Source organism: Corvus moneduloides, chromosome 13 (genome assembly GCF_009650955.1).
Source record: "Corvus moneduloides isolate bCorMon1 chromosome 13, bCorMon1.pri, whole genome shotgun sequence".
NCBI lineage: Eukaryota > Metazoa > Chordata > Aves > Passeriformes > Corvidae > Corvus > Corvus moneduloides.
In genome coordinates, this window is record NC_045488.1 from 4324823 (window position 1) to 4348943 (window position 24121).

Consider the following 24121-nt stretch of genomic DNA (forward strand, 5'->3'; position numbering starts at 1 on the left):
AAATCTCAAGGAAAAGTATGAAGCAGGAATGGTGACACAGAAGGAGAAATAGCTGTGTTTCTCTCCTGCAGTTTTTGGAGATCTAGCTTATGTCCTCTGGGGAATTCAGGATGTTATTGTGTGAAAACCTGCCTTCTGGGGGTTTCCTTGGTGAGTGTTTATCTGCAACAGGAGATTAACGTTTGGGCACATAACTGGAATAAGCAAGGAGTTAATGGACTGTGGTAGACTGGCCTGACTAGAGGGGCACTTACTCTCATGAGCTAAGGCAGCAGAACCTGGCCCCAGTGCTGTGCCCCTGGCTGAGATGCAAAGGACAATAATGACAGCCAAGGAAGTACATTTGAAGTAACAAATTCCTGCTTTTAAATTATATAATTGAAAATGTATCTTGTGGCATGTCAAAAAAAGTGGTGATGTGGGTGGGTTTGCAGTACTCTGAGCATCGAAGCTTTAAAGGGCGTTCCCTGCATTCAGAATAGTTCTTTTGTTTTTCCAGCTGGGAAGAGGTGATAAGACTTTTAATGGAGATGTGTTTCTGGGCTGATACCTATTCCTTTTGGCTGTTTGCTTTCACTTAATGAGTGGTCTGACACAGAGAGAGGGTAGTAGGATGAACTGGAAGACAAATAGGAAAGCCATTCAGAGGTTTGTGGGTTTAGGAATGGGACAGAAAGACTGAGATGTCAAAGCTCCAACAGCCTCTGTTTTGCTGACTTCAAATGAAGAATAATAAAACACAGTACAGAAAAAAGTGAACTTTTTTGTGGTCCATCCGTGGTAATCTGGAAACTGGAGTGCAGAGGCTTTAGTCTCTATTGTGGTTAAGGGAGGTGAGTGCAAGAGATGCTCAGAGTGAAGTTGGGACTAGAGAGTTCAGTTCACAGAAAAAGCCCCACGCAGTAACTGGGTTTTAGCAGACTTTAACAGTCATGCATATGACACATTCTGTGGTGCAGAATACAGCTGAACTCTGAATAGGGGCATTTCTTTACAATTTTGGGGCTCTTCTTCTTTGTGCTAATGGAACTCCCAGATTTCTGGGGGAGCTTCAAACCAGACCCACCAAGAGAACTCTGGGCTTTATTGTGAGATACATTTTGGAAATGCAGAATCATGTTTATCTGGTCCTTGTCATCTCAGAGATGAAGTGAATTACACCAAATAGACATACTCTTTCAATACTGTAACAAAAGGTAAGGCTTGTGACTACTTAGCCCTTTAGTTATTTAACTAAATAAGTCTAGGACAATAGACAGCAAAAAAATAGAACTTCTCACCAAGTGGCAATATTTCAGATTAATTCAGGACAGAGGGAAAAAGCAGTCTGTGCTATTCTCTACAGGAAATTTAGAAGAGAGGACTTAATGTTCTTTTTGTTGGGCGCTGCAAACAAAAGTTAACTACAACAGACCACTGATTTATGCAATCAAAATCCTTGCTGCACTGTGTGCAGAGCTCTTAAGGAGAGAAAATACCAAGTTAGGAACAAGTGAAAACTCTCTGCAAACTCTTCCTTTCAGTCCCACTTTCTGAGCATCAAATTATGGCCACAGGAGCTATTAATATCAAGCATTTTTGGTCTATTTTGCTGTGTTTTAATAATGGGACCAGAATATCTGTAACCTCTATGATGGAGAAAAGCACTGACAATTCTCTTCCCTCCCCCCAGCAGAACCTGGAGCAGTCTATTCTATCTTGGCAACCAAGCCCAGTATCACAGAGATGCTGGCAGAGGTGGTGGTGCTGACCATAGGAAGGGTGTCAGGGGACTCTCCACCATGAAAATTGGAAGCCCCGTGGGAGAATGACATTCAGGTTTCTCTGCTAGTAAAGGCCAAAATGCAAACCACCTTGCTGTTCCTAAGCAAGAACCTTCTCTCAAGCACAGGAAGCAGAAACATCAACAGAGCATGAGTTGGAAACACCACCCAGAGCGGGCCAGCGTGGTGCACTGGGACGGTGCTCGGGAGGGATGTCCCTCATGCACAACTAGGGGAATTTGGCTGTGAATTAAGGGTTGCAGCTGGGCCACCTCTGAGCTCTGCTTTCCCCCTTGATCTGGGCTTCGAGGGGCCGTGGTGGGGCTGCCGTGTGCTGCGGCTTTAAGGCACTGCCGGGCAGCAGCAGTTTCTCCAGGCTGGAGCACCAGGCAATGATCCTCTGCTCCGCGGGGCTCGCAGCACTCGCTGCTCTCTGCTTAATAACATTTGGCTGCTGCTGAGACGGCTGACCAGAGAGCTCCAAGCTGCCTCCCAGCACGGCAGAGTCCCACCTGCCACCATGGCAGCAGCGCCCGGCTCCCCGGCGCTCAGAGCTGCCAAGGCGTGCAAGAAGCAGCGCACGGTGAAGCGTCAAACTGGCATCTACACCTACCAGGAGCCACCCCACAGGTAAGGGAGCTCCTTTCTCCTGAAGGGCGAGTCTGCTTTATCTAGCACAGCAGTGGGATCTTGTCTTCTCACTTTCCTTCAGACAGAGTGCATGTCAGAGACGGGAAGAGGTAGTGTGTTTCGAGTAACAGTGTGGTAGCATGGAAATGGGTGTGAGAAAAATCTTTCTCTGTATTTTAAGATACATTTCAAACCTCTTTAGGTTTTTTTGCTCTGCCAAAGTCACATTTCATACCGAAACATAACATTGTACATAAAGCAAAGTAACTCCGATGAGTTCAGGGTATAGCATGGTAAGAATTCTCTTATTCTTTTCCTGTGTAATTATAAATTTCCCTTGAATGTCCCCTGTGACTGAAGGGACAGGACTGCAGACCAGTGGATTAGTGGTCTGATGAAGTATGTCTCTCAAATACTATTCCACGGCATGGTTTAGGTTATGGTTTATTTCTAAGTGATTTAAAGGCTGCTTTTTCAGCTAAATGGCAGGGAACTTTCCCAACAAGCACATAGCAACACAACTGAGAAACTTCCTGGCTGGTGGCTGCTGCAGTACTTTAGATCCCTTGATGTCATTCAGGAAGAAACAGTCACCACAGGTTTTTAGACCTAAGCCTCTGCAAAAATGACTATTGCTGCTGTTTCATAGACCAACAGGGAATTGAAAGAGCTGTAGCTTAGCAAATGTGGTGACAGCATCAGAAAAGATGATTTAATAATCATCCACAGAAATCTGCATAAAGGCACATGAATCTTTTTACAGGGACAAGTAATTCTTGGTATGTGAGGTCCCACACCCCTGTCCCTGTCAGCAGGGAATAGGATTAAATGGTGACCACGACTGAATCCCCTGCTCCCCCTGTTGTCACAAGGAAATATTTTATCGTTATTAAAATCAAAATAATAGATATGATTAATAAATGAATGTTACGTGCTCTTGCTGGAAATGTTTAGACAGCACTTTGTTCCAGAAAAATACACAGAGTCTTGCTAGCATGATGTACAAGCTGAATGGCTGGAAATGCTTGGAGAGGAAAGACTGGGATTCGTGGTTGGGAGTGGGGATAATTTATGACTGACCAGCAAGTGGTGGGGAGGGAAAGAGGCATGTCCTGGAGATGGGGAAATCACCCAAATTATTAATCAACTTTAAAACAATAAGGTCATGTGAGTTCCCTAGATCCCTGTCGTTACAATGCTCTAATAGGTTGGATCCTGTGCAAATCAACACTTTGCTGGGAATCCTCACGGGAATAACCTGTTCTCTTTTTCCTCTCGTGGGGTGTGTGCTGGGCTGCCAGCAACTCAGATGATGATGTTGGTGAAGAGAAGGCTGAGAGCCATGACCCAGAGCAGATCTTTCAGAACATCCAGTACCAGAAGGAGATTATGTCCAATATCCGCTGCCGGCCGTGGCCGATGAGGCAGAAGCTGAGGGCGCTCAGGTAAAGGTGCTTGCACAGAGGTTTTCAGGCTCACTGACCGTGACAGTGCTTCCAGCCTCGGCAGTTTTTCAGTGTAAGCTGGAAGGGTTTGTGCACAGGAATGGTTAAGAGCTGCTAGGAAAGTGTGCCATGAGGATGCTCTGGGAAGATCTGAGAGCTGGCTGAAGGCAGCAGCCTCCGGGTGGACAGTCTGTAAGTGAAGTTGTTTCTGGTGCATGCCTGTGGCTCCCTTTAGAGTGTCACAGCACAAAAGAGAGCAAGAAATCATGCTTTGGCTATTAACTATTAAAAGAGTGTTCCAGCTGTTCAGTGGTCTAAGGAAAGGCTGTTGGTAATGCTCCATAATTTCTTTTTAAGTTAAACTGTTTCACTGTGTGCCAAAAAGGAGAACCAGTCTGCCTTTTTAAGGTAATTGCATGGTATACAAACAGAAGCTGGTCATATCTTAAGGCAACATATTGTAAATGCAGTAAATACTGGACAATTGTAGCTTTAAAAGTAGGGTCAGTGTAGTAATAAAATGTTCCACATCTTAGGATTTCAATTGTTATAATTCCAAATTGACAATGAAATGTGATTAATCTTTGGGCCACCTGTCTAAACTGTGTCAGGTTTTCACCTCATGACCTGTTTGAGACTTGGGGGTTTTTTCCCTTTTCATCTGGCATTTTCTCTCAAAACCCTGGACGGTTCTCAGATGGCAATAAAGCCATGAGAAATCCCTACCAGCAGCAGAGCCCTCGTGTAATGTGGGAAGCAAAGAGAGATTTTTCTCTCTTAGGCAGAGTCTGTGACTTGCTGCTTTCCTGTTGATCAGATCTTGGTGGTCCCCATCACCTTCTGCTGAGGTCAAAGACTGTGTATGACCAGATGAACATGCACCTCTTTCCATCTCACAAGAGAGCTACCCCAGGAAAGGTGTCAGTATCCACAGCAGATTACCAGGCTGTAAAGGGGATCTTGTCATTTTGCTCATTTGGGTTCTACTATTTTAAAAGAAAGACTTTGAAACAAAAGGACAGAGAAATAAATTAGAGGAACAGAAAACTACCCCTGCAGTCAAACTCTTGAATGCTGAGTTGTCTCCGACAAAATTCTGAGTAGTTTTAAAGCACCAGCAAAAAGATCAATAGTCAGAGAAAAAAGCATTGCCTGAATTAAGGGCTGATGGTGAGACAGCCCATGGCTGTATTTCAGAGAATCTGGTAGTTGCTGCTTGTGCAGGATAAGAGGCCACAGGATCAATGTAGAGACTGAACCTCCACCCCCTTGTGCAGGCAGGCAAAGGAGATCGTGCTGAAGTACGAAGGGAGGCTCACGAGAACAAGAGGTTACCAGGCTGCTGGGGCAGAGGTACGGCTGCTTTGTCTTAAATATCTTAAATTTCTTGTTCCTACAAATAGCCACTTGCAGTTCTGATTCAGAGAAGTGTGTGTTTGCTATGCAGTCCTGATCCTCCAGCTCAGGAACTCTGTAGAGAGAGGAAAAAGCAGCTCAAAGCTTCTTGTATTTTTCCTTCTTCTTTTTTTATCATTGTAATTTTATTAATTACATTTTTGCAGATGCATTTCATGTGCTGAGGGATGAATATCCTTCTGTTAATGCAGTATAAGCTTTCTTTTCAGACAGCCTACAAATATTGATGCCTGCTGGAGGGGGTGATGTGAATGGGATAACAACAACACGATGCAATATTCTCTGAAGGGCTTTTTCAACAAACTGGGGCCACAGTTCAATAGCTTAGTATGAAAAATCTGTCTGGTTTTTAGTTTGGAAGACAATCCCACAATAGCTTATGGGAAATACATTATTAAAGAAGGGTTTTCGATTGCATAATACTCAGAGAATTTGAATCAAATCTTAGCAAATCTATTTACACCACTGAAAATAGACTCTGGGCTGAGTTTCTGGAAATTTATAATATGCAGGAAATTGTACTTAATAAGCAACCAAGAGAAGAGTTCTTTAGTCATCTAAGCAGTCGAGAATATTTTTGTCATCATAACAAGCAGACTTTTAATTACTAATTTATCTGAATTAGAAAGACAGGGCTGTACCAATAGATAGAACACCATGCATTTTATTCACATGAACAAGAGAATGGGTATCTGCTGCTCTGTGATGTTGGCCCCCAGAAGCAACGTACACTTTCCAATGCAGAAAGAGTAAGTTTTCCTTGTTCTGCTTTTGCATGGCTGGCAAATGAAGTGGAAGTAAAAAATAAGCTATTTTATTTTAAAATAAAATTTTAAAATAACTTAAAAAAAAACCCCTATTTTTTTGATATGAGTGGAACTAGGACTTTAGCTAGAAAGAGAAGTGCTAAATCAGAAGGTCAGTAAATCAGAGATTGGGCTCGGTACTTGTTCATACCATTCTCCTTATACAAAACCAGAAGCTTTCATCTTAGAGTTCACAGTAAATAAAAGTTTGTGTCTAATCTAATTGCCTCTATTGTATTTGCTTGAAGACATTCAGCACAGGGATGTAATTCAGCAGTTAATTAGTACTGCTCATTACATGTAGGGGATTTGTATTCTTTTATCCTAGCACAGATTAGTGAGTATAGCCTTTACATTAGGGCTAAATTCAGCAACAGAATGAGCTGCCTTTTTTTGGTGTGGGGCTTTTTTTGTCTGTGTTTTTTTTCACTAGAAGATTTTTTTTTCCACATATTTTCTTAGAAAATAGCATGGTGACCAAGGAGACAAAAATTGTAGCACAGAAAAACAAGCACTACATCATCAAAATTAAGAACTCAGGAGCTGAACATGTGCTAAGAACAAAATGCAGCTGCTGAGTGTACATGTATTTACATAAGTTTTTTTAATTTGCAAAATATATACTGCTCATGATTGGACAACCCACTCATGCTATTATTTATGAAAATTGAAGTTAAAATACACTTTCACTATCTTGACGCTGAAAGCAATTTTCTTTTTTCAATTCAATTATTTTACACTTGCTTTGTAGTTGTTTGTTGGGTTTTTTTCCCTTTTAAAGCCAGATGCCCATATTGTGGATTCAAAGAGTATAAATTATCTATTCAGCTACGCAGTAGGGAGGAAAAGAGATGATAGATATCAAATTATAATTTTAGCAAATATTACTTCACTGTGGATGCATTGGTATTTTTTATAAATCTGTAGTGCAGCTGGCACAAGCTGCTTGAGTCGTTTCTCATCCCTGTGAACCCTGTTTTAAACTGAAAGTTGAAGTCCCAGCAATTCCCATGCAGTTCCCAGCATCTACAATCTCTTTGTTTAATTAAAATACTTTCCATTCATGCAATTAAATACCATAAATATTACCAAAAAATTATCACCATAAATATTAATTAACTTTGGCCAAAGAGATTGATTATATTTTCAGTAATTAAAATGTTTTTTACTCCTCTTTAATTTTAGGAGGTCAGATTACATGATATAATATTGACACTGCTATTAAAAATGCCTAAAATACAGGGGGGATTTTAATATCTAGCTATACTAAAAATACTTTATAATGCCCGGAATACAACTTTTTTTTTCCTGTTGATACTTCGAAGTTATGGCTCTAACTCAACAACTCAAAAACTGCACTCACTTTTGCACAAGTAGATTTTATTTCTTCTCCCACATGTTCATGCACACCTCAGTGTGTGCAGGAAGATCCTCTGACCATGCCAAAAACAGAGGTTGAATAAAGACTCTACAAAATACAACCACAGGATTTCTGCAGGTGTCGGCTGCAATACATAGAGTTGAGAATATAGCAGTTGAATTTGCTGCTGTTGAATACAAAAGATTCTTTTTCCTCTAAGAGAATTTCCTCTGAGGCATTATGCTCCTAATAAGACCTTAGTCATCAATGTTTGTAGCAATTTTTGTGATAAAAGATAAGACATGAGCAAATTACTCAGCGCTTCATTTCTAATATTTTTTTTTTCATGTGGAGAAGTGTCATGTTTCTCATTTCTCTGCTTTTTTCTCAGCTTTGGAGGAAGTTTATTCGACTTGCATATAATTTTGTGGTAATCTTTATTCCTTGGGAAATGAGAATAAAGAAAATCGAGAGTAAGTATAAAGATTTAATGGTATTGGATAGTAGAACACTCGCTAAAATGCCGAGTCTTATGCTGTATTTTTTTAATGTACTGCATTAAATAATATTTGGGAGGGAGTTAAATGCAAATTTTCAGCAGGGAATTCTTTATTTAAAACTTAGCTTTTTCTTCCTTTCCAGGTACCTTAGAAATGCAACAGTTCTCATTGATGCTCTTAGTTGGGGGTGGGGAGGGGGCAAATTTTGAAAAAGTGAAATTTGTCCCACTGGGATTCTGAAAACAAAACAATTCCTTTGTTTGCTGAATGCCCTGCCTAAGAGAGGTTTTTCTTTTGGCCTGTTATTCAAATAACACTTCCCAGATAAATGACACGAGCTTTTATACACTGCAGGTCAGGTAACTGGTTCTTTGTGGTTTAAGGTCATTTTGGGTCTGGAGTTGCCTCTTACTTCATCTTCCTGAGATGGCTGTTTGGAATCAATATTGTCCTCACCATAATGACGGGAGCATTTGTGGTCCTACCAGAGGTGAGAACTCATTGTTAATACTCACAGAGAAACGCTTACTGTTGCACTTTCCTTTCTGAATGGAACCAACACCACACTTAAGATCATGCATCAGCTTGAAACGTACAACGTAAAATGAATTATTTAAAACAAATTCCCCTATTAAGAGGTTTTTCTCTGCCGAAGGGTAGCAGATTTTTGCTATTAGTTTTAGAGATGGTATTTTGTCAACATGGTACTAATGCTTTTAGAGAATATGTTTTTATCTGATTACTAGAATAGAGAACCCATTCTTGAAAGATGTAGTGGGCGTTGAGTACATTCAAGTCCTGTTAGTGTCATTTACAGGGAGAAAAAAAGAGCATCCCTCTCCAGACTCTGGATTATTGTCCATTAGAAAGCATTTCCTAGAAGTTCTGAATAGCCACAATTTTGTTTAGTTCTTGCATGCAAGTAAGGCAATTTTTAAACTTTGTTAAATTATTCATAAACGTTATTTTGCCTCACCTACCCTGTGCTTTAATAATGTTATCAGAAAACATGGGAATACCTGATTTTATTCTCACTGCGCGAAGTAAAAAAGTAAATACCGCTCAAACAAATAAAAGGTAAACTGGAAAAAAAAAAAAAAGGTATTCACTTTCATTTTTTAATTTTTAATGAAAAGCAAATTTAATCCTGAAATATCATTTTGAGATCAAACACTGCCCCATTTAATTTAAAAATGCTCACATTAAAAGCATGGCTTTTAAAGCTGGCGCAGTGCTGACACAGTACTTGCTACCCTGAGAGTACCACCCCTGTGGGCTGCTCTTGATGGGTTCCACTCTGCAGCCCTGGCTCAGATGGGCTCGTGCAGCTCCTGAAACCTTCTCTCTCTTGCTTATCTTCTGAGACCTCCTCTCTCTCCTGCAGCTCCTGGCCGGAGCACCGTTCGGCAGCACGGTCAGCAAGACCATTCCCAAGGAGCACATCGCATCCGCTCAAGACCTGGACACCATCTGGTCACTAGGGGCAAGACTCAAACCACTCCTTATTATTTTTTTGTCACTGTTCTCTTGTAATTGTTGGTTACTGCTCTTACTGTCAGGTTCTGGTCTTTGCAGGGCTACCTCCAGTACTCTGTTCTGTTTTATGGCTATTACGGTCGTGACAGGAAGATTGGGAAAGCTGGATACCGGCTGCCTCTTGCCTACTTCCTTGTTGGAATGGCTGTGTTTGCTTACAGCTTCATCATTCTTCTAAAAAAGTAAGACCTCCCACTTACTGCTGTTCATAAACTTGTGTGTTCAGGCAGTCAGCAATGGTATTTACTCCACCTCCTCTGTGTCCATTCTGTTTCCTTCTATTAACATGCTCAACTCTGCTAGTATCAGAGAGGTAGACTGAGTTCAACTCTAGATTGCCCTTTATCTTGTTATCATTGTCACTCTCTGTTCCATTTCCCAGCCTATAAAAGGAGGCCAGCACAGATGATGATCTGTGCACTTCGTGTTCGTGCAGTTTAAGGCCTGACACCCGTGGAAGTCCTTTCTCTTCTCCTCTTTTGTGTTATAAATATTGCTATGACAGAAATTTATATTTGAAGTGTAGTGCTTTCAGCATTATTATTATTCCCCTCTATTGAAATACAAATATAAAAATTCCATCCTAGGTGTGGTATCACTTGCATTGCTTTAGGGGGTATGTGGCATCCCACTGGAATGTAAGCTTAACTTCTTCACTGTGGAAGGGCCAGGAGTAGGAGTTACTTAGAGAGAGCAAGACTGCCAGTGCTGACCATAAATCCAGGGATGTGCAATGCTTGGAGAAGGGGCAAGGTCACTCTATCCTCTCCTGATTTGCTTTCTCTTCCCTTCTGGATACCTATTTATCTGGCACAGTCCAGGGACATTTTCAGTGCTGTCTGCAATAGCTCTCAGTTTTGAGGTCAAACCTTTCCTTTTCATTTATTTTTATTCTACCTGCTAGTTTGTGCCAAGGGTCTCTGGTATATGTGACACTGATCTATGCATCTGCAGTTTCTGGATATGATTAGCTCTTCTCCTGACTTAGCTCAGTGACTCTTTGCTCAGCTGTGTACAGCTCCCCTTTAGCATTGTCCTTTTAGAGGCCCTTTCTTTCATAAGCTATTAATCTTCATTTCATTTCCTATGCTTTGCAATATTCTGCCACCTTGCCTACCTGACATGAGTAGGAGGGGTTTTCTTTCTTTTTCCCAAGGTCTGTAAAACGGCACTAGGTTTCTATTTGGCTATAACATATATTTTGAGGGTGAAAACAATACAGCAAACAAACAGATTTTGTGCATAATCACTAGTTATATGCCAAACTAGATTTAATTCCTGTAACAGTGATCTCAGTGACGGAATCTTCCAGCTGGATGCTACCTAGAGGTTGTAAAACTGAAATAGGTGTAAGTCCACAGTTCTAGTGAGATTTATTTGCTTTATTTGTCAGTTATAAAGACTGTAAATATTGAAATGCTCTTCCACAGTGAGTCATTTCTTATAGATGTAAAGTGAAGTTCATGGGCTGCATGTCACCCTGTTTTATGCTCTTCAGAAGGCTGCCAAGAGTGATACTAACTTCTGCAAACCTTTGGTAGCTCTAAATGTGTAAACATCTGAAAACCATAAACCAAACCAGTGACTTCCCTCATTACCATCTTCACACACTGGAGCAGTTAAATATCTGTTACTTTTCCACAGAATGGCAAAGAACTCAAGAATGAGTTTAGCAAGTGCCTCTGATGAAAATTACACTTTCTGCTGGAGACTGTTCTGTGCTTGGGACTATTTGATAGGGAACCCTGAGGCTGCAGAGAGCAAAGCTGCTGCCATAGTCAACAGCATCAGGGTGAGCAACTGACCTTCAAATTATTTCAAGTTGATTTACTTGTTAATCTGTAAGCCATGTAAGTCTTTCCTCTCATCCTCTTGGGTTTTGGTATTTATTTACAGATCTATTTGCCTAGGGCAGGGCTGGTCTCACATCTGTGTGGTATTGCAAGCACGTCATATTTGCTGACATTCTGTCCTGGCAAGGCCATTGTGTCCTTCCTTGGGAGAGTTTTATTTAATGCCCCTGTATGTGTGACAAGAAGTTAGATAACTAGAAACAAATTTGCTTGTGATGAAATTTCACTGAGTGTTGGAATCAAATGTGTGTTAACAACTGATTTGGCAGGAAAATAAACAAATTTATAGAATGTATAATTGTTTTTATGCAAAGGAAGTGTTTTATGCCTCAGGGAATCCATGTGGAGAAGCAGAACAGCTCATATTTGACAAGATGCTTTTTTATATGACAATAAGTTTTATATCTCTCTCTGATTTATAACTTCCTGCACACAATTTATCGTTCTTTCTCCTTTATTTTATCAGCTATTCATCAGGCTCCCCAGGGAAGTGGTCATGGCACCAAGCCTGTCAGAGTTCAAGGAGCATCTGGATGATGCTTTTAGTCAAATTGTTTAGTTCTAAGTATTCCTCTGAGCAGCAGGGATTTGGACTCAATGGTCTTTATGGGTCCTTTCCAACTTGAGATATTCTATAATTCTTTGGTTTATTTAATCTCTCTGTAACAAATGAGGGGCATCGTACAGGTCTCTCAATGTAAGAAAAACTGCTAAAAATACAGAAGTTGTGCATTTAGAATTTAAGAGCATATGTGGTTTCATCAAAAGTAATTTATTTCTCAAATTTGGTGTATTGTCATTGAACAAAAATTACTTCAAATTGTGCCAAGGGTAAATTAATAAGCTATGATATTTAGTTATTTCAGTGACTGAGGATAATTTCTGACAGTACTGTATTATATAACTGGCACCCAGATTTTAAAGGAGCATCCTGCCAAAACATCTGGAAGTGTAACCCTCTGGTTATACCTCCTGGAACATGCATGACTGAAAGTGCACGAGTATCTGCTTACTGTGTATTTGTTCCTCAGAAATCTCCATCACTTTTTAATATCACATATCAGTGTTACAAATCAATGAGGGCAGTGGTATTTATCTGCTTGCACCTCCAGGATGTGATGGTTTTTTGTTAGTGTATTTTAATTTCTGTGAAAGATACGAGCATTATTTTTGCTGAACATTATTAAAATGGTAATGCTGTGTTTCTTTCAAGGAAGCTATATTGGAAGAGCAGGAAAAGAAGAAAAGCAAGAACTTGTATGTATATAAGATACGAGATACTTTTCAAAGCACTGTTTTGATGCAGATATCAGTGCTAATCTGCTTGTCCTGTACTTCTAAACCATGTTAGAAATGACCCCCAACCTGCTGTATTGGTTGCATCTTTCTTTTTTTCCTAGGGCAGTGACCATAAGCTTAAGAATTATTGCAAACATCCTCGTGCTTCTCTCCCTTGCTGGAAGTATTTACATCATCTACTTTGTCGTGGATCGATCCCAAAGGTTAGAGCGCACCAAAAAGGAATTGACTCTTTGGGAAAAAAATGAGGTACACTGTCTTTATGCCACCTCTGTGTTAGAAGGAGGATTGCTGTCTGGGGGCTTTCTGTAGCAATATTGTGCACAGAGGTGTAAATAGCAAGGGATGAGCCAGGAGAAATGAGGAGTGAGTGGGCAGACCTGGATCTGCCTTGGCACGCTTGCTCCCTCAGCTCTGCAGCCAGGTGTTAGTGCAGCTGAGCTGGGCAGAGGGGGTTGCAGATGCTCATTTCACACAGAGTGCAGTTCTAGCAGGTCCCTATTTTGTGAGGACAAAGTTTAATCTCCCATCACTTACAAATCTACTTTTACACCCAGGACTGAGCTGAGCAAACACTGGCCAACAGACTAGAAAGGAATTGACCTTGATAACAGTGATTGATTCAGTATCAGGGGATATAGAATGTTCTGCAAATATTTTCATTCAGAGGAATGAGTGAGAGTAGGAAGTGGATAGGTATGGAGAAGCCACTCACCCATTTCAGAGGAACATGCTAGCTTAGTATTTTCTCCATGTGAAGTTTTAATTTCAATTAATAAAGTAGAACTTTGAAGCTACAATATCTGGAGTAAAGACTCACGAGTGATATTCCAGATCTATAATTCTGGATCATAACTACTGTTATTACTAATGTCAATAATAACTTTTTAAAGCATCTCCTCCAAGGAAAGCAATCACTAAAGCACGTGCCTCAGCATTATTTCAATCAGCACCCAAGATTCCACAGAAGATCTTCATCAAACGATACAAAAATGCCACGTTTCTGTTCCATAGGTAAGCGTAGTTGTGTCACTGATCACAATGATTGCACCCTCTGCTTTTGAACTTGTGGCAGCTCTGGAGATGTATCATCCAAGGACCACTCTTCGCTTCCAGCTTGCCAGGTATGGGCATTGTGCAGTGTAGAAAATACGTGGGGAGAGAGGGAGGAATAGGAGAGGTGTGTTCTGGTTGCGTGTTTTAATGCAGCCAAATGCTGGTAACCTGTATTTTATTCTCTTTTCAGGGTTCTTGTCCTATACCTGGGAAACCTCTACAGTTTAATCATTGCTCTCCTGGATAAAGTGGACAGTATGAGTGTCACTGTAAGTTTAACTTGATGTTTTCTGATGTGTAAAGCTAGTAGACTTCATAGACAGAATTATGTATATTGTAAAATATATGAAGTCAGATGAAAATTTATTTGAAATTGATTAAAATATTATAGTTTGATAGGATTGTAGAGTTAAGTTTAGATAACAATGTTCATTTACAGCTACTTATAGGGGTTTTAAAATTAGTCTTTTAGGACAACTGGATTCATTTGATTGCTGATGTAACAAGATAAATAAGTTTCTGTGCATTGCTAAACTATTAAAAAAAAAGTCATCACTCTAGGTCAAATATTTCCACCTGCCTAAATCAGCTTTAAGTCCTGCCCTTTGGTGTTCCATCTGACTCTGTCCATTGACAGCTGTTTAACAGTTGCCTAACTGCTGCTTGAAAACATATGAAGAAATGTCTGTGCGTGTGTGTGTGTGTGTGTGTGTGTGCTGTAGAACGTACAGACATCAGCACCCATGTGCAGTTAAAAAGTAGCTTTTGGGACATTTATTATTTCAGGACTCTGATGTGAACAACAATGCAAGTAATTCTACCACCTCCTTAGCAACTCTTTCCAAGGATGACAATTTAACCATTCCTAATGTACAAATGAAGAGAAACGGCTTTGTCACATTGGAAGAGCATCGCACCCAAGGCCTGACGGTCTCTGACTCACTGGTTAACCAAACAATTTCCTTTAACACCCAGAACCCACAGGATCAGTGCTGGGAGACGTATGTTGGTCAAGTATGTAATTGTTTCATTATGTCATCAACTTAGTCCACTTAATCCACATTTGACAAAAAATTAAAATTATGTTGTACTGTGTTTAATTTTAGAAATTTTTTTTCTATAAATTCCAGAATTTAGCTAAGGATGGTGTAGGAAGAGTAAAGACTGTGCAAAGTGGTACGGTCACAGATACAAGCTTTGGGTTTTGTTCAGTATCTACGGCATATTCAGTGTTGTTCAAATGTTCTTTTGCCAGGCTTTGGTGTCTGTCTTCAGCTCTGCACAGGCAGATCTGTACAGATCTGTGATACAGATCCTTATTTTAACAGGGTGCATCCTTCTAACCACTACATAGAAACAAGACTGTAAAGACATATAAGCAGCACCATGCACTCTGTGCAGATTCAGACTGCTGCCTGAAGAGATGGAGATGCAGACCTGAAACAAGCATGAGATTGTGCTCTTGGTCTTTTGTACAATATCTGAAGTCTCTATACATTCTGCCATAATAAATCTCTAGAGAATCAAGTGCTCTTCACTTTTTCAGAGGGAGAGAGAACAACAACACAAGGTTTCGAAATACCATCAGTTTGCAGGAATGAGGACAGTTGGATGGCAGTGCCATGTTCCCGCAGCTGGGGTGCAGAAAATCTGCAGATCTAATATGAGACCTTTTGCTTCCCTACATGTGAAGGGTACATGACTTGTGACTTCCAGGAGCACTAATACATTAAGAGAGAAATTTTAACCACAAAAATGCAAAAGATGTCAGTGATCCATTTGAGACTTTGGTCTCTGTCAGTGTCACACTCATGTCTAAGCCACTGGACTAAAGATGTTAAGTGTGCTTCTGACTGGCTGAGCTTCTTGTTCCAGAGTGAGGAATATTAAAGGTCTTGTTTGATCGTTGGGAGCAAAAGACCCCTCCTAGCCTGACTTCTATTCTTGTATATCCCTCTCCCTTTTGCACAGCCTCATAGAAAATAGGGGGGGTTGAGTGTTTGCTTTTTTCCCCAGAATTGCCAAGACACGTATGGAACTGATTTTTTCCTATTTAATTGTATATTTTTAAAGCTCAATTAAATATAGGATAACCCCATTCTTTCGTAAGCACTAAACAACTGTCTTTTATGGTTTGATAATCCTATGCCATTGGGTTGTGGGGTGTTTGAATAATAAGATTTTTTTCATTGTGAAGCACTTTGCAAATATGTATCACAAGAGTCAGCTTAATAAAAGATTGGATGCAATAGAAAAAGCCAACCTATTTCAGTTTAGCTAGATATGTTTTTAGAACATTAAAAAGAAAGTTTGATACCATAATGGCCAGAATTTTATTGCTGCAAGCAATAAAAGGCACTCTGGAAGCTTGATTATATTTATTCTCTTTAACAGAACAAAGACAAGTGAGGGAAAAGTCAAACAGGAAAAGCTCAAAAGGAAGTTATTTATACATTCAATTCATATTTTATCAGAATACAAACTTGAATCAAAAATACAAGTAAAAATGCAAAAGAGCCATATGCAGTCCATTTGCTTTCAGAATGACTCAGTATGTGTGAACAATGTGTATTTCAGGAGATGCTAAAGCTTTCAATTATCGACATGATTTTCACAGTCGCAAGCATCCTGCTAATTGATTTTTTCCGTGGACTGTGTGTCCGGTACTTGAGTGATTGCTGGTGCTGGGATCTAGAAAGCAAGTTTGTAAGTACAGTCCTTATTTTATCAAGCTAAGATGTTGAAGATGGGTAGGCTCCTTCCCTCAGTACTAAATGTCCTTGAAGACTTTCCACAGATGAATAATTTCTTGGTAGTACACATCCATAAAGGCCCAGCTCACACTGAGATAAATGTTGAGATTTACTGTTTTTCTCAAGCCTATTTGTGTGGCTCTGGTGCAAAAATTTTTGGTTTTCACAAAATGAGATCATAGAGCTGTTCCCACAGTCTAAGGTGACACAGAGGGCACGTAGTTGTTCCCCACATCCTCTTTTCTGCAGCTGTAACATCTTTACCTAACATAGATAGTGGTCCAAGAAACAGCAACCAACAGCACACAGCCCTTTAAGAAAACTACAGTGGTTAATACCTGGTTAGCAAGAAGCTGTTGGCATGAAAGGCTGAGGGCTTTTCTTTGTCCTTAAAGATGTGAAGTAAACTAGAGAGGAATTAGTTCATTTAATCTCTGGCTGCAGAGTAGGTTTTGCTGTGTTCCCACTGCCTGCCAGAAGTTGGTGTTCGATCTGGGTGCTTCAGGCTATGTGCTGTCTGCAAACTGATTCAGTCAAATGCTTCTAATAAATGATCTGAAAACAAGATTAAGACAAAGGTATTCATCTTACACTGTGTTTCTTGTAGCCAGAATATGGAGAATTCAAAATTGCAGAGAATGTATTGCATCTGGTCTACAACCAAGGAATGATCTGGTATGTAGTCCTTATGTGATTTTTATTGTCCTTTGTGGGCTGATTGCTAGGTCAATCTGATGATTTAAACAAAACCTATTGAAGTAGGATATTGGCAGTGTAGCTCTTTATATTAAGAGATCATCTGTTAATAGTGAGTGGTTGTTTGCCTGGCATGGGGTTTGGGGGCTTTTTTAGTGTATTCTATTGCTATCAAAATGGCTTCTGGCTACACTGAGCACTGACATGACACGATTTTCCCAGGATGGGAGCTTTCTTTTCACCGTGCTTACCAGCATTCAATGTACTGAAGTTGATTGGACTCATGTACCTGAGGAGCTGGGCTGTGCTGACGTGCAATGTACCACATCAGCAGGTTTTCAGAGCATCTCGGTGAGTCAAAATGAGAATGAAAGATAAGGAATAAATCAAATGCAGGAAATGTCTTTTGTGCACATGAAGAAAATGACAGGAGATTTTTAGCTCTAAAAGTTGACAATCAAATGACACGCTAACACTGATAGCAAAGGTCTGTGGAAAAAAACCGAAGCAGGGTAGTTAAAGATGTGCAAGAACTAAAAAATATGTCAGGGAATATTCCCAGAGAGCTATTATGGCCTAACATAAATGCTTTATTTCCATACAAATCTAACAGAGCACAATAACTACGTGTTAACTATTACAAGTCCTATTTCTTGATGTTTCTCTCTTTAAAAGCCATGCAGTATCTGCTTTTGTCTGTTGCATTGCACAAAGATTTCCTCATTTTTCTTTCATCATGATGAATATCTTAATTGTTTATTCAAAATGCAAATAATTTAGAGCATCGTTAATTCTTAATAGTTATTACTAACATATTTTTTTTTAAGATTAATTGACTTCTGCCACTGTTCTTTTCCCCCCCCCCAACACAACTGGGCAGTAAGGGCAGCTTTTGTCAAAGCGTGCAGTAACCAGTTCTCTGGCTGCAGCAGTAGTATCTGGAAAGCCATGAAAATAGAATTTTGCTCATTAAGAGTCTGTTCAAACCAGCTCAGTTCAGACCTTCTAATTATAGCAGAATGATTTTAATCTTTCAGACATGTTGATGTTGAACTGGATAGATTCAGACTTGCACCTTTTATGTTGCCTCTGGTTTTCTCTCTGATTAGTGTAATCTGAAACATGTTACACCTTCTTGCAGATCCAATAATTTCTACTTGGCCATGTTGCTGTTTATGTTGTTCCTGTGCATGTTACCAACAATTTTTGCTATTGCCCGATACAAGCCATCCTCAAGCTGTGGCCCCTTCAGGTAAGGTACACTGGACTAATGAAAATTGCAAAGATTTTATTCCCCCCCTTACAATAAACTTACCATGTTCCATAATACACAAATTACAGATGTAAATTTTAAAAAAGTTGATAGGACAATGCTTTTCTGCTACCAATATTTTACAGTTTATGGTTTAATAAGGTGGATATGTCAACATTCTGAGTTGATTTGCTTTATATACATAACTTAGTTAGTTTATATTTACATAATGCAATGTGCCACTGAGCAATCTCCCAAACATCACTGCCTTGTGTCTCAATTCAAGCACTCTCCAAGCTTGTTTTTTATTCAGTGCAACAAAATGTAGTCAGGATTCCTTACAACTTAATTTTACCTTTTTTCCCTCCCATACCTCCTACAGTGGTCAAGAAAAAATATATGATATTGTTTCTGAAACGATTCAGAATGATTTTCCCACGTGGTTCAACACAGTGCTTACTTACATCAGCAGTCCTGTGGTTGTCCTCCCTGCACTACTACTGTTATTGTAAGTACTTTGGTTTTTGTAGGCAGGTTAAATTGAGTGTATTAATCTGGCCTTATCTCTGGAGAGTCAAATGTAGATACTGAGGAACAAACACTGCATTGTTGCAGTTTCATTAAGCATAACTAAAAAAACAATTCCAACTCCCCACTGAATATGTGGTATATGGATCAGACAGGAATGAAAGTATGTTAAAATGACTGTCAAAAGGAATTTCTCATTCTGGGATGCTTTGTTAGAGCAAGTTCACTGTACTGTGTCAAGGCTTGCAGTGCTGATGGCTCCAGGAAGTTTAAGAACCATTTTTCCTCTAAAGAGTTCCTCAGAAATAAATTTTCCATTTCTTCATGGACATTAGTTCTGTTTGTGACAGTGAACAGGGCTTGGTTTGTCATTTAAAGAAGCTACTCAGTCATCCTGATTTCTGACAAGATAAATCAATTATGACGGTCTGCTCTTAAGTGTTAATGTAATATAACCTGCTGCAGACTCTCCAGTGGAAGTCTTTTCTTACTTGGGTTATAAATAATTGTTCACAGTTGGGAAATAATATTAACTTTGAGCTGTCTGAAATTCACTTTGCTTCTATGAAATGTTCTATTTTGTTTTGCATGTACCTTTGTACCATTTTTTTCCTCTGTAAACTGCAGACAAAGGCAGAGTTTGTCCCACCGGTGGCTTTTCAGTCAAATCAGAAAGACCAAAGCAACACTTTTATCTGTAACTTTTTCCTCTAAGGTCCCAGCCATGTAATATTTGCAAATTTAAGTATTCCTATTGACTGCTTCAAACTGATGGCTAAGCACATATGTAATTGTTTGTGGTATGAAGTCTAGCTATAAGACTTTGTCTGAAAGCCAGTGCAATCCATTAGGTCAGGCCATAATCCGCCAGGATCTGATCTCAGCTGTGCCAGGGTAAACAAGGTGTTATTTCAGCCAGCCAACAAAATTGCATTGGTACGGTTGTGCAAACTCAGCTGCAACTCTGGTGTCTCTGTTCTGTAACCTTGGACTGGGAAAAAAAAAACCAAACCAGACAATATCTGTCAAAATGAAGTGCCCAGAATTAAAAAAAACCAAACAAACCAACCAACTAGAAATGCATCCCAGGTTACATGCACAATGAAAAGACCTGCAAAAAACACAGGTAAAATTAGAACTGCTGCTAAATCTGTTTTCAGTGTCATTTCTTTCTTTCGTGTATGTTTGCTTGAAAGAAGGCTGTAATCCATGATTACAGTACAAGGAAATGCTACAAAGCAGCAGCTGAACTTGCACATCATTTTGACCTATAAACCCTCAAAAAGAAACTGTCAAGAATGTCTGAAGTGACTCATATCACCCCTTGCTCTTCTAGCATGCTAATCTACTACCTGCAAAGTATTGCAAGATCATTAAAATTCACCAACAATCAACTGAGAATGAAGATACAAACAGTAAGTATGGTGCAAAGCACTTTTACATGTAATTTGGTGTCTCTTCAGTAAAGAGGCTAATTAAATCTCTGAAGTCACTTCTAGTGTTTCACAATGTAAAACAAATCCTGTATTTTTCATCCTTACACAGCAGGGGATGTACTCTCTAATCCATAATAATTTACGGATTCTCACCCTTCTGCATGTATTTTAGGAAAGAACTGAAGATAAGAAAAAGGTGGTTCAGATGGCAGTAGGTAAGTTGGTGACCTTTAGAAATGCCACTATTAATAAAGCATTTGGATATGAACACATTTGGATTTCTCATAAATATAGGGAAGTACAAGTACAATTTTAAAACTGTATTTCCTGTAGAATCCTCCCTTGAGATGGTTTCTGAGCTCAGTTTGCCTTAACCTTGGCAACACTGAAAGACATGGGGCGCGGTTTAAACCTGAATTCACCTGGAATCTTTGCATGGGGTATTTTCCTGCTTTCTTTACCAATAGGGCAGAACCTGAGAACCTTTGGGGATTCAAATCATCTCAGAACTTGCATGCAATTCAGAGGCTTGTAGGCAGAAGAAAAAATGTCTTTTTGCCCATTTTGGAATCCTACAGGGCAAAATCCAGTGTTTTTTCTGTGTCCCCAGTACTCCATCTGCCATGTACTGCAGTATGAAGATCCACCCCTTTGTCACCAAGTCTCCCAGTGTGACACCAGTTTCTCTTTTCTGAACACAGGGGGTTCTGTTGGCCTTGGATCCCTGACTGAAGGGGGAATTTGAGCCACTACATTTATACAGAAGTTTCTAAATTTAGAGACTTTGATAGTTCCTGTAATTTTTTTCTAGCCAGAATCCAAAATCTGGATGCTAATGACAAGAGACCAGAGCAAGAAACTGATATTATCAGCCAGGAGTCTTCTGTTCGGTCCTCAACACCCCGAAAGAATGGCAGCGTCTTGAACTTTGAATCTCCCGTGAGCAAAGGCACCAGAATACAAACCATTTCCCAGTCTGTGCCCCAATCTGTGCCATCAACTGATGTTGCAAGACCTGCCAACGCAACTCCCACAACTTCGACCTCTTTAACACCAGCTCCCTCCATGTCAAGTGTACAGAAACCAAGGAATGATCATATCACAAACAGGTAAGACTGCTTTGGTTATAAAATGACGCTTATTCCAGCAGCTCCATGCCAAACCTGCTCCTTTACAAAACAGCAATGTATTCAGACTGTCCGGAGCTGTAAGACAGCAGAAGAATTTTTTAAAAGCAGATTAATTCACGGGTACCATTGATACTGCTGGTGACACCACCTCCTTAACTCTCCCTTAACCGAGATGGGATTATAAACCTTTTGAAATGAGGTAGCTGATGAAGTTTACACACAGCTCAAGCAAAGGTAAATACTACACTTGCCCTCAGGCACATAACTAAAAGAGTTTGTGCAGGATACCATCTCCATGAACAAAACAAACACGGAGTGAAGGAACTCTCTGCAGAATGTCTGTGCAGGTTTAGTTGCAGGACAACAAATTTTGGATAGCAGTAGATGGGTGCTTTAAGCTATATGTTGGGCTTATTTTCCAAGTGGATAAAGAACAATTCCCAGAACAATAAGAAAACAGAAAGGGAATGAAACTTGAGAGGACAATTGTGTTACCTTTTCCTAGAGAAGAACAAATATATCTCCTAATTTCTACGGTATGTTTCTCAAAATGGTTCTAAAAATGTGGAACAGTGGAGATATGAAGATCTCCACTCTTTAAACCTAGTGTTTGACTTCCAGAGCAGTGAATTTTTTTGTATCTTTCAATTCCATTAATTGATAAGTGTGTGTATCAATATTTCCTCACTTTTTCTTTCTTCCTAAAGATACCCAAGTGTTGTTCACAGGAGTGCAAGTGAGCTGTGCAAAACAAAGCCCTACACACCAGTGACTTTCAAAAAGCACACTGAAGATGTTCATTCTGACCCTCTCTTCAGAAAAGCCATTCGGCAGGTAAATTCAGATGCCCTTGGGGCAGGGCCTCCTGTTTTTTTGGGATGTAGACCATATGCTACCAGGTATTTTCTGGTCAATGAAAACGAGTCCCGCAAAAAATCACTCCGTTCCACCTCCCGACTCCAAAGGCATCTCAGAAAGGAGGAATCGGGAGACATTATTGAGTTGTACCCACACCACATCAGAAGATATGTGGTTCGAACACCACACCAGATGTATTCCCCCCATCCCAGTGAAGACGAGGACGACGAAGAAGAACTTGAGAGAGAATTCATGAGCAGATCCCATCGCCCTCGCTCACTGTCTGACCTTCGCCCAGCACCCCGGTTTTACATTGGGGAACATGCTGATGGCCACATTCTAATGAGCAAAGATCTAGCCAGAGTGCATTACAAATCCTGGGATGATGGTTTTGAGATGGATCTGGACAGGCCTCCATATGCTTACAGGAAAGTGCACCTGAACTATCCTGAGCCACGTGTGAAACCAAAATCAAAGCAAAAGCTGGAGCAATCTCTAACAGAGTCTGATTCCATTTCCATTGAATCCAGCAGTGATCCGCAGAACAGCAGCAATGATCAGTACATCCAGGTCATTCATAGCAAGGACAAGTATCCAAAAGCTGGGACAAAACTCGCCAAAAAGAAAACAAAAAACAGTGTTGATCTAAGTGTGTCTGAGCCTAGTGAACTGGTGTGCTCAAATGTCTGAGAAAGTGCCCCAGCCTCGTTGTGTTTTGAGCAGGTGTAGATGCAGTTGTACTTTACTTGCTGTTTGAGGTCTGTCAGAATAACTGCAACGTAGTTTTTGTAGCAACAGTGTATGCAGCCACTCTAGGTGGGAAAAGCCTAGTGTTTTACTGTTTGTTGTACCTTGCTTTAATATCACAACTGTTATGCCGCAAATTTGAGAAAAGCAGGTTATTCCAATTTATTCCTTACTGTCAAAACCTAAAATCTCTGCCTACTGGAAAATCAAAAGCCATGTACCCGGGGCACTTCAATTAAACCCGTACACAAATACATCAGATGAGACTCTTTTTATTTGACACAGCCAGAGCTGAAGATGCTTCCTAAATAAGTTCAGCAGAGAATCAGCTTCCTGCAAATGCATGTGCTACTTAGAGTACATCTTGATGTGCCTTGTTTGACTATGCTGTGGCCCAAACGAATCCGGAAAAAAGGTTAATTAGAGAGAATAGCGAGTTTCTTTAGAGTGTATAACACGGCCAGTGGAGTTATTTGATTGTAGCAACGTGAGTCAGACTTCTTGATTAAATCCTAGATCCTCTATTAATTTTCTGGTGAGCCTTAGACCTGGTAAATTTACCTCTGGTAAATTTCTCAGTGGCGAACTTTCTATCCATGGCCTTTAAGAGACTCACTTCATTACTCGTAATTTCTAAATCCTATCCCGTTTTTCATACACCACTGCAATTTTGCACTTCCTTCAGATACTCAAGTCTGGTTGGTTGCTTTTCCGCTTCTTTCTCTCCGTCCCATTGGGATTGCGATTACGCCAACGACGAGGGCGGGGCCCCAGCCCTAAGGAAGCAGCGCTCCGCCTCCCATCCCACACACGTTCCCACACACAGCCCCAACCCTAAGGAAGCAGCGCTCCGCCTCCCATCCCACACACGTTCCCACACACAGCCCCAACCCTAAGGAAGCAGCGCTCCGCCTCCCATCCCACACACGTTCCCACACACGGCCCCAACCCTAAGGAACCCGTGCTCCGCCTCCGATCCCACACACGTTCCCACACACAGCCCCAACCCTAAGGAAGCAGCGCTCCGCCTCCGATCCCACACACGTTCCCACACACA

The 24121-nt window shown here is 40.4% G+C and overlaps 1 protein-coding gene across 4 annotated transcripts; it reads left to right on the plus strand.

Annotated features, from left to right (window-relative positions):
- Positions 1 to 395: 395 nt before the first annotated feature.
- TMC3 (transmembrane channel like 3) lies at positions 396 to 23323 on the plus strand. Of its 4 annotated transcripts, XM_032122546.1 has the most exons (22): positions 399 to 2393; positions 3695 to 3838; positions 5116 to 5191; positions 7812 to 7893; positions 8304 to 8410; positions 9305 to 9403; positions 9496 to 9638; positions 11101 to 11248; positions 12523 to 12566; positions 12710 to 12857; positions 13623 to 13732; positions 13855 to 13933; positions 14451 to 14678; positions 16242 to 16370; positions 17025 to 17092; positions 17336 to 17464; positions 18255 to 18365; positions 18748 to 18873; positions 20230 to 20308; positions 20502 to 20544; positions 21141 to 21438; positions 22167 to 23323. In XM_032122546.1, exons 1-22 carry the CDS (start codon positions 2284 to 2286, stop codon positions 23005 to 23007), a joined length of 3342 nt encoding a protein of 1113 aa, XP_031978437.1. In that variant the 5' UTR covers positions 399 to 2283; the 3' UTR covers positions 23008 to 23323. The 4 variants fall into 4 exon arrangements, with proteins under 4 accessions (XP_031978438.1, XP_031978437.1, XP_031978439.1 ...); XM_032122547.1 differs by lacking the exon at positions 12523 to 12566 and having other exon boundaries at positions 396 to 2393; positions 12710 to 12811; XM_032122548.1 differs by lacking the exon at positions 3695 to 3838 and having other exon boundaries at positions 405 to 2393.
- The last annotated feature ends 798 nt before the right edge of the window (positions 23324 to 24121 follow it).

Excerpts from the sequence above, each read along its gene's own strand:
- TMC3 (XM_032122546.1), top strand. The coding sequence starts at position 2,284 with ATGGCAGCAGCGCCCGGCTCCCCGGCGCTCAGAGCTGCCAAGGCGTGC. Across the intron at positions 5,192-7,811 it reads ACCAGGCTGCTGGGGCAGAG|CTTTGGAGGAAGTTTATTCG; the intron begins GTACGGCTGCTT and ends CTTTTTTCTCAG. Across the intron at positions 20,545-21,140 it reads GGTGGTTCAGATGGCAGTAG|CCAGAATCCAAAATCTGGAT; the intron begins GTAAGTTGGTGA and ends ATTTTTTTCTAG.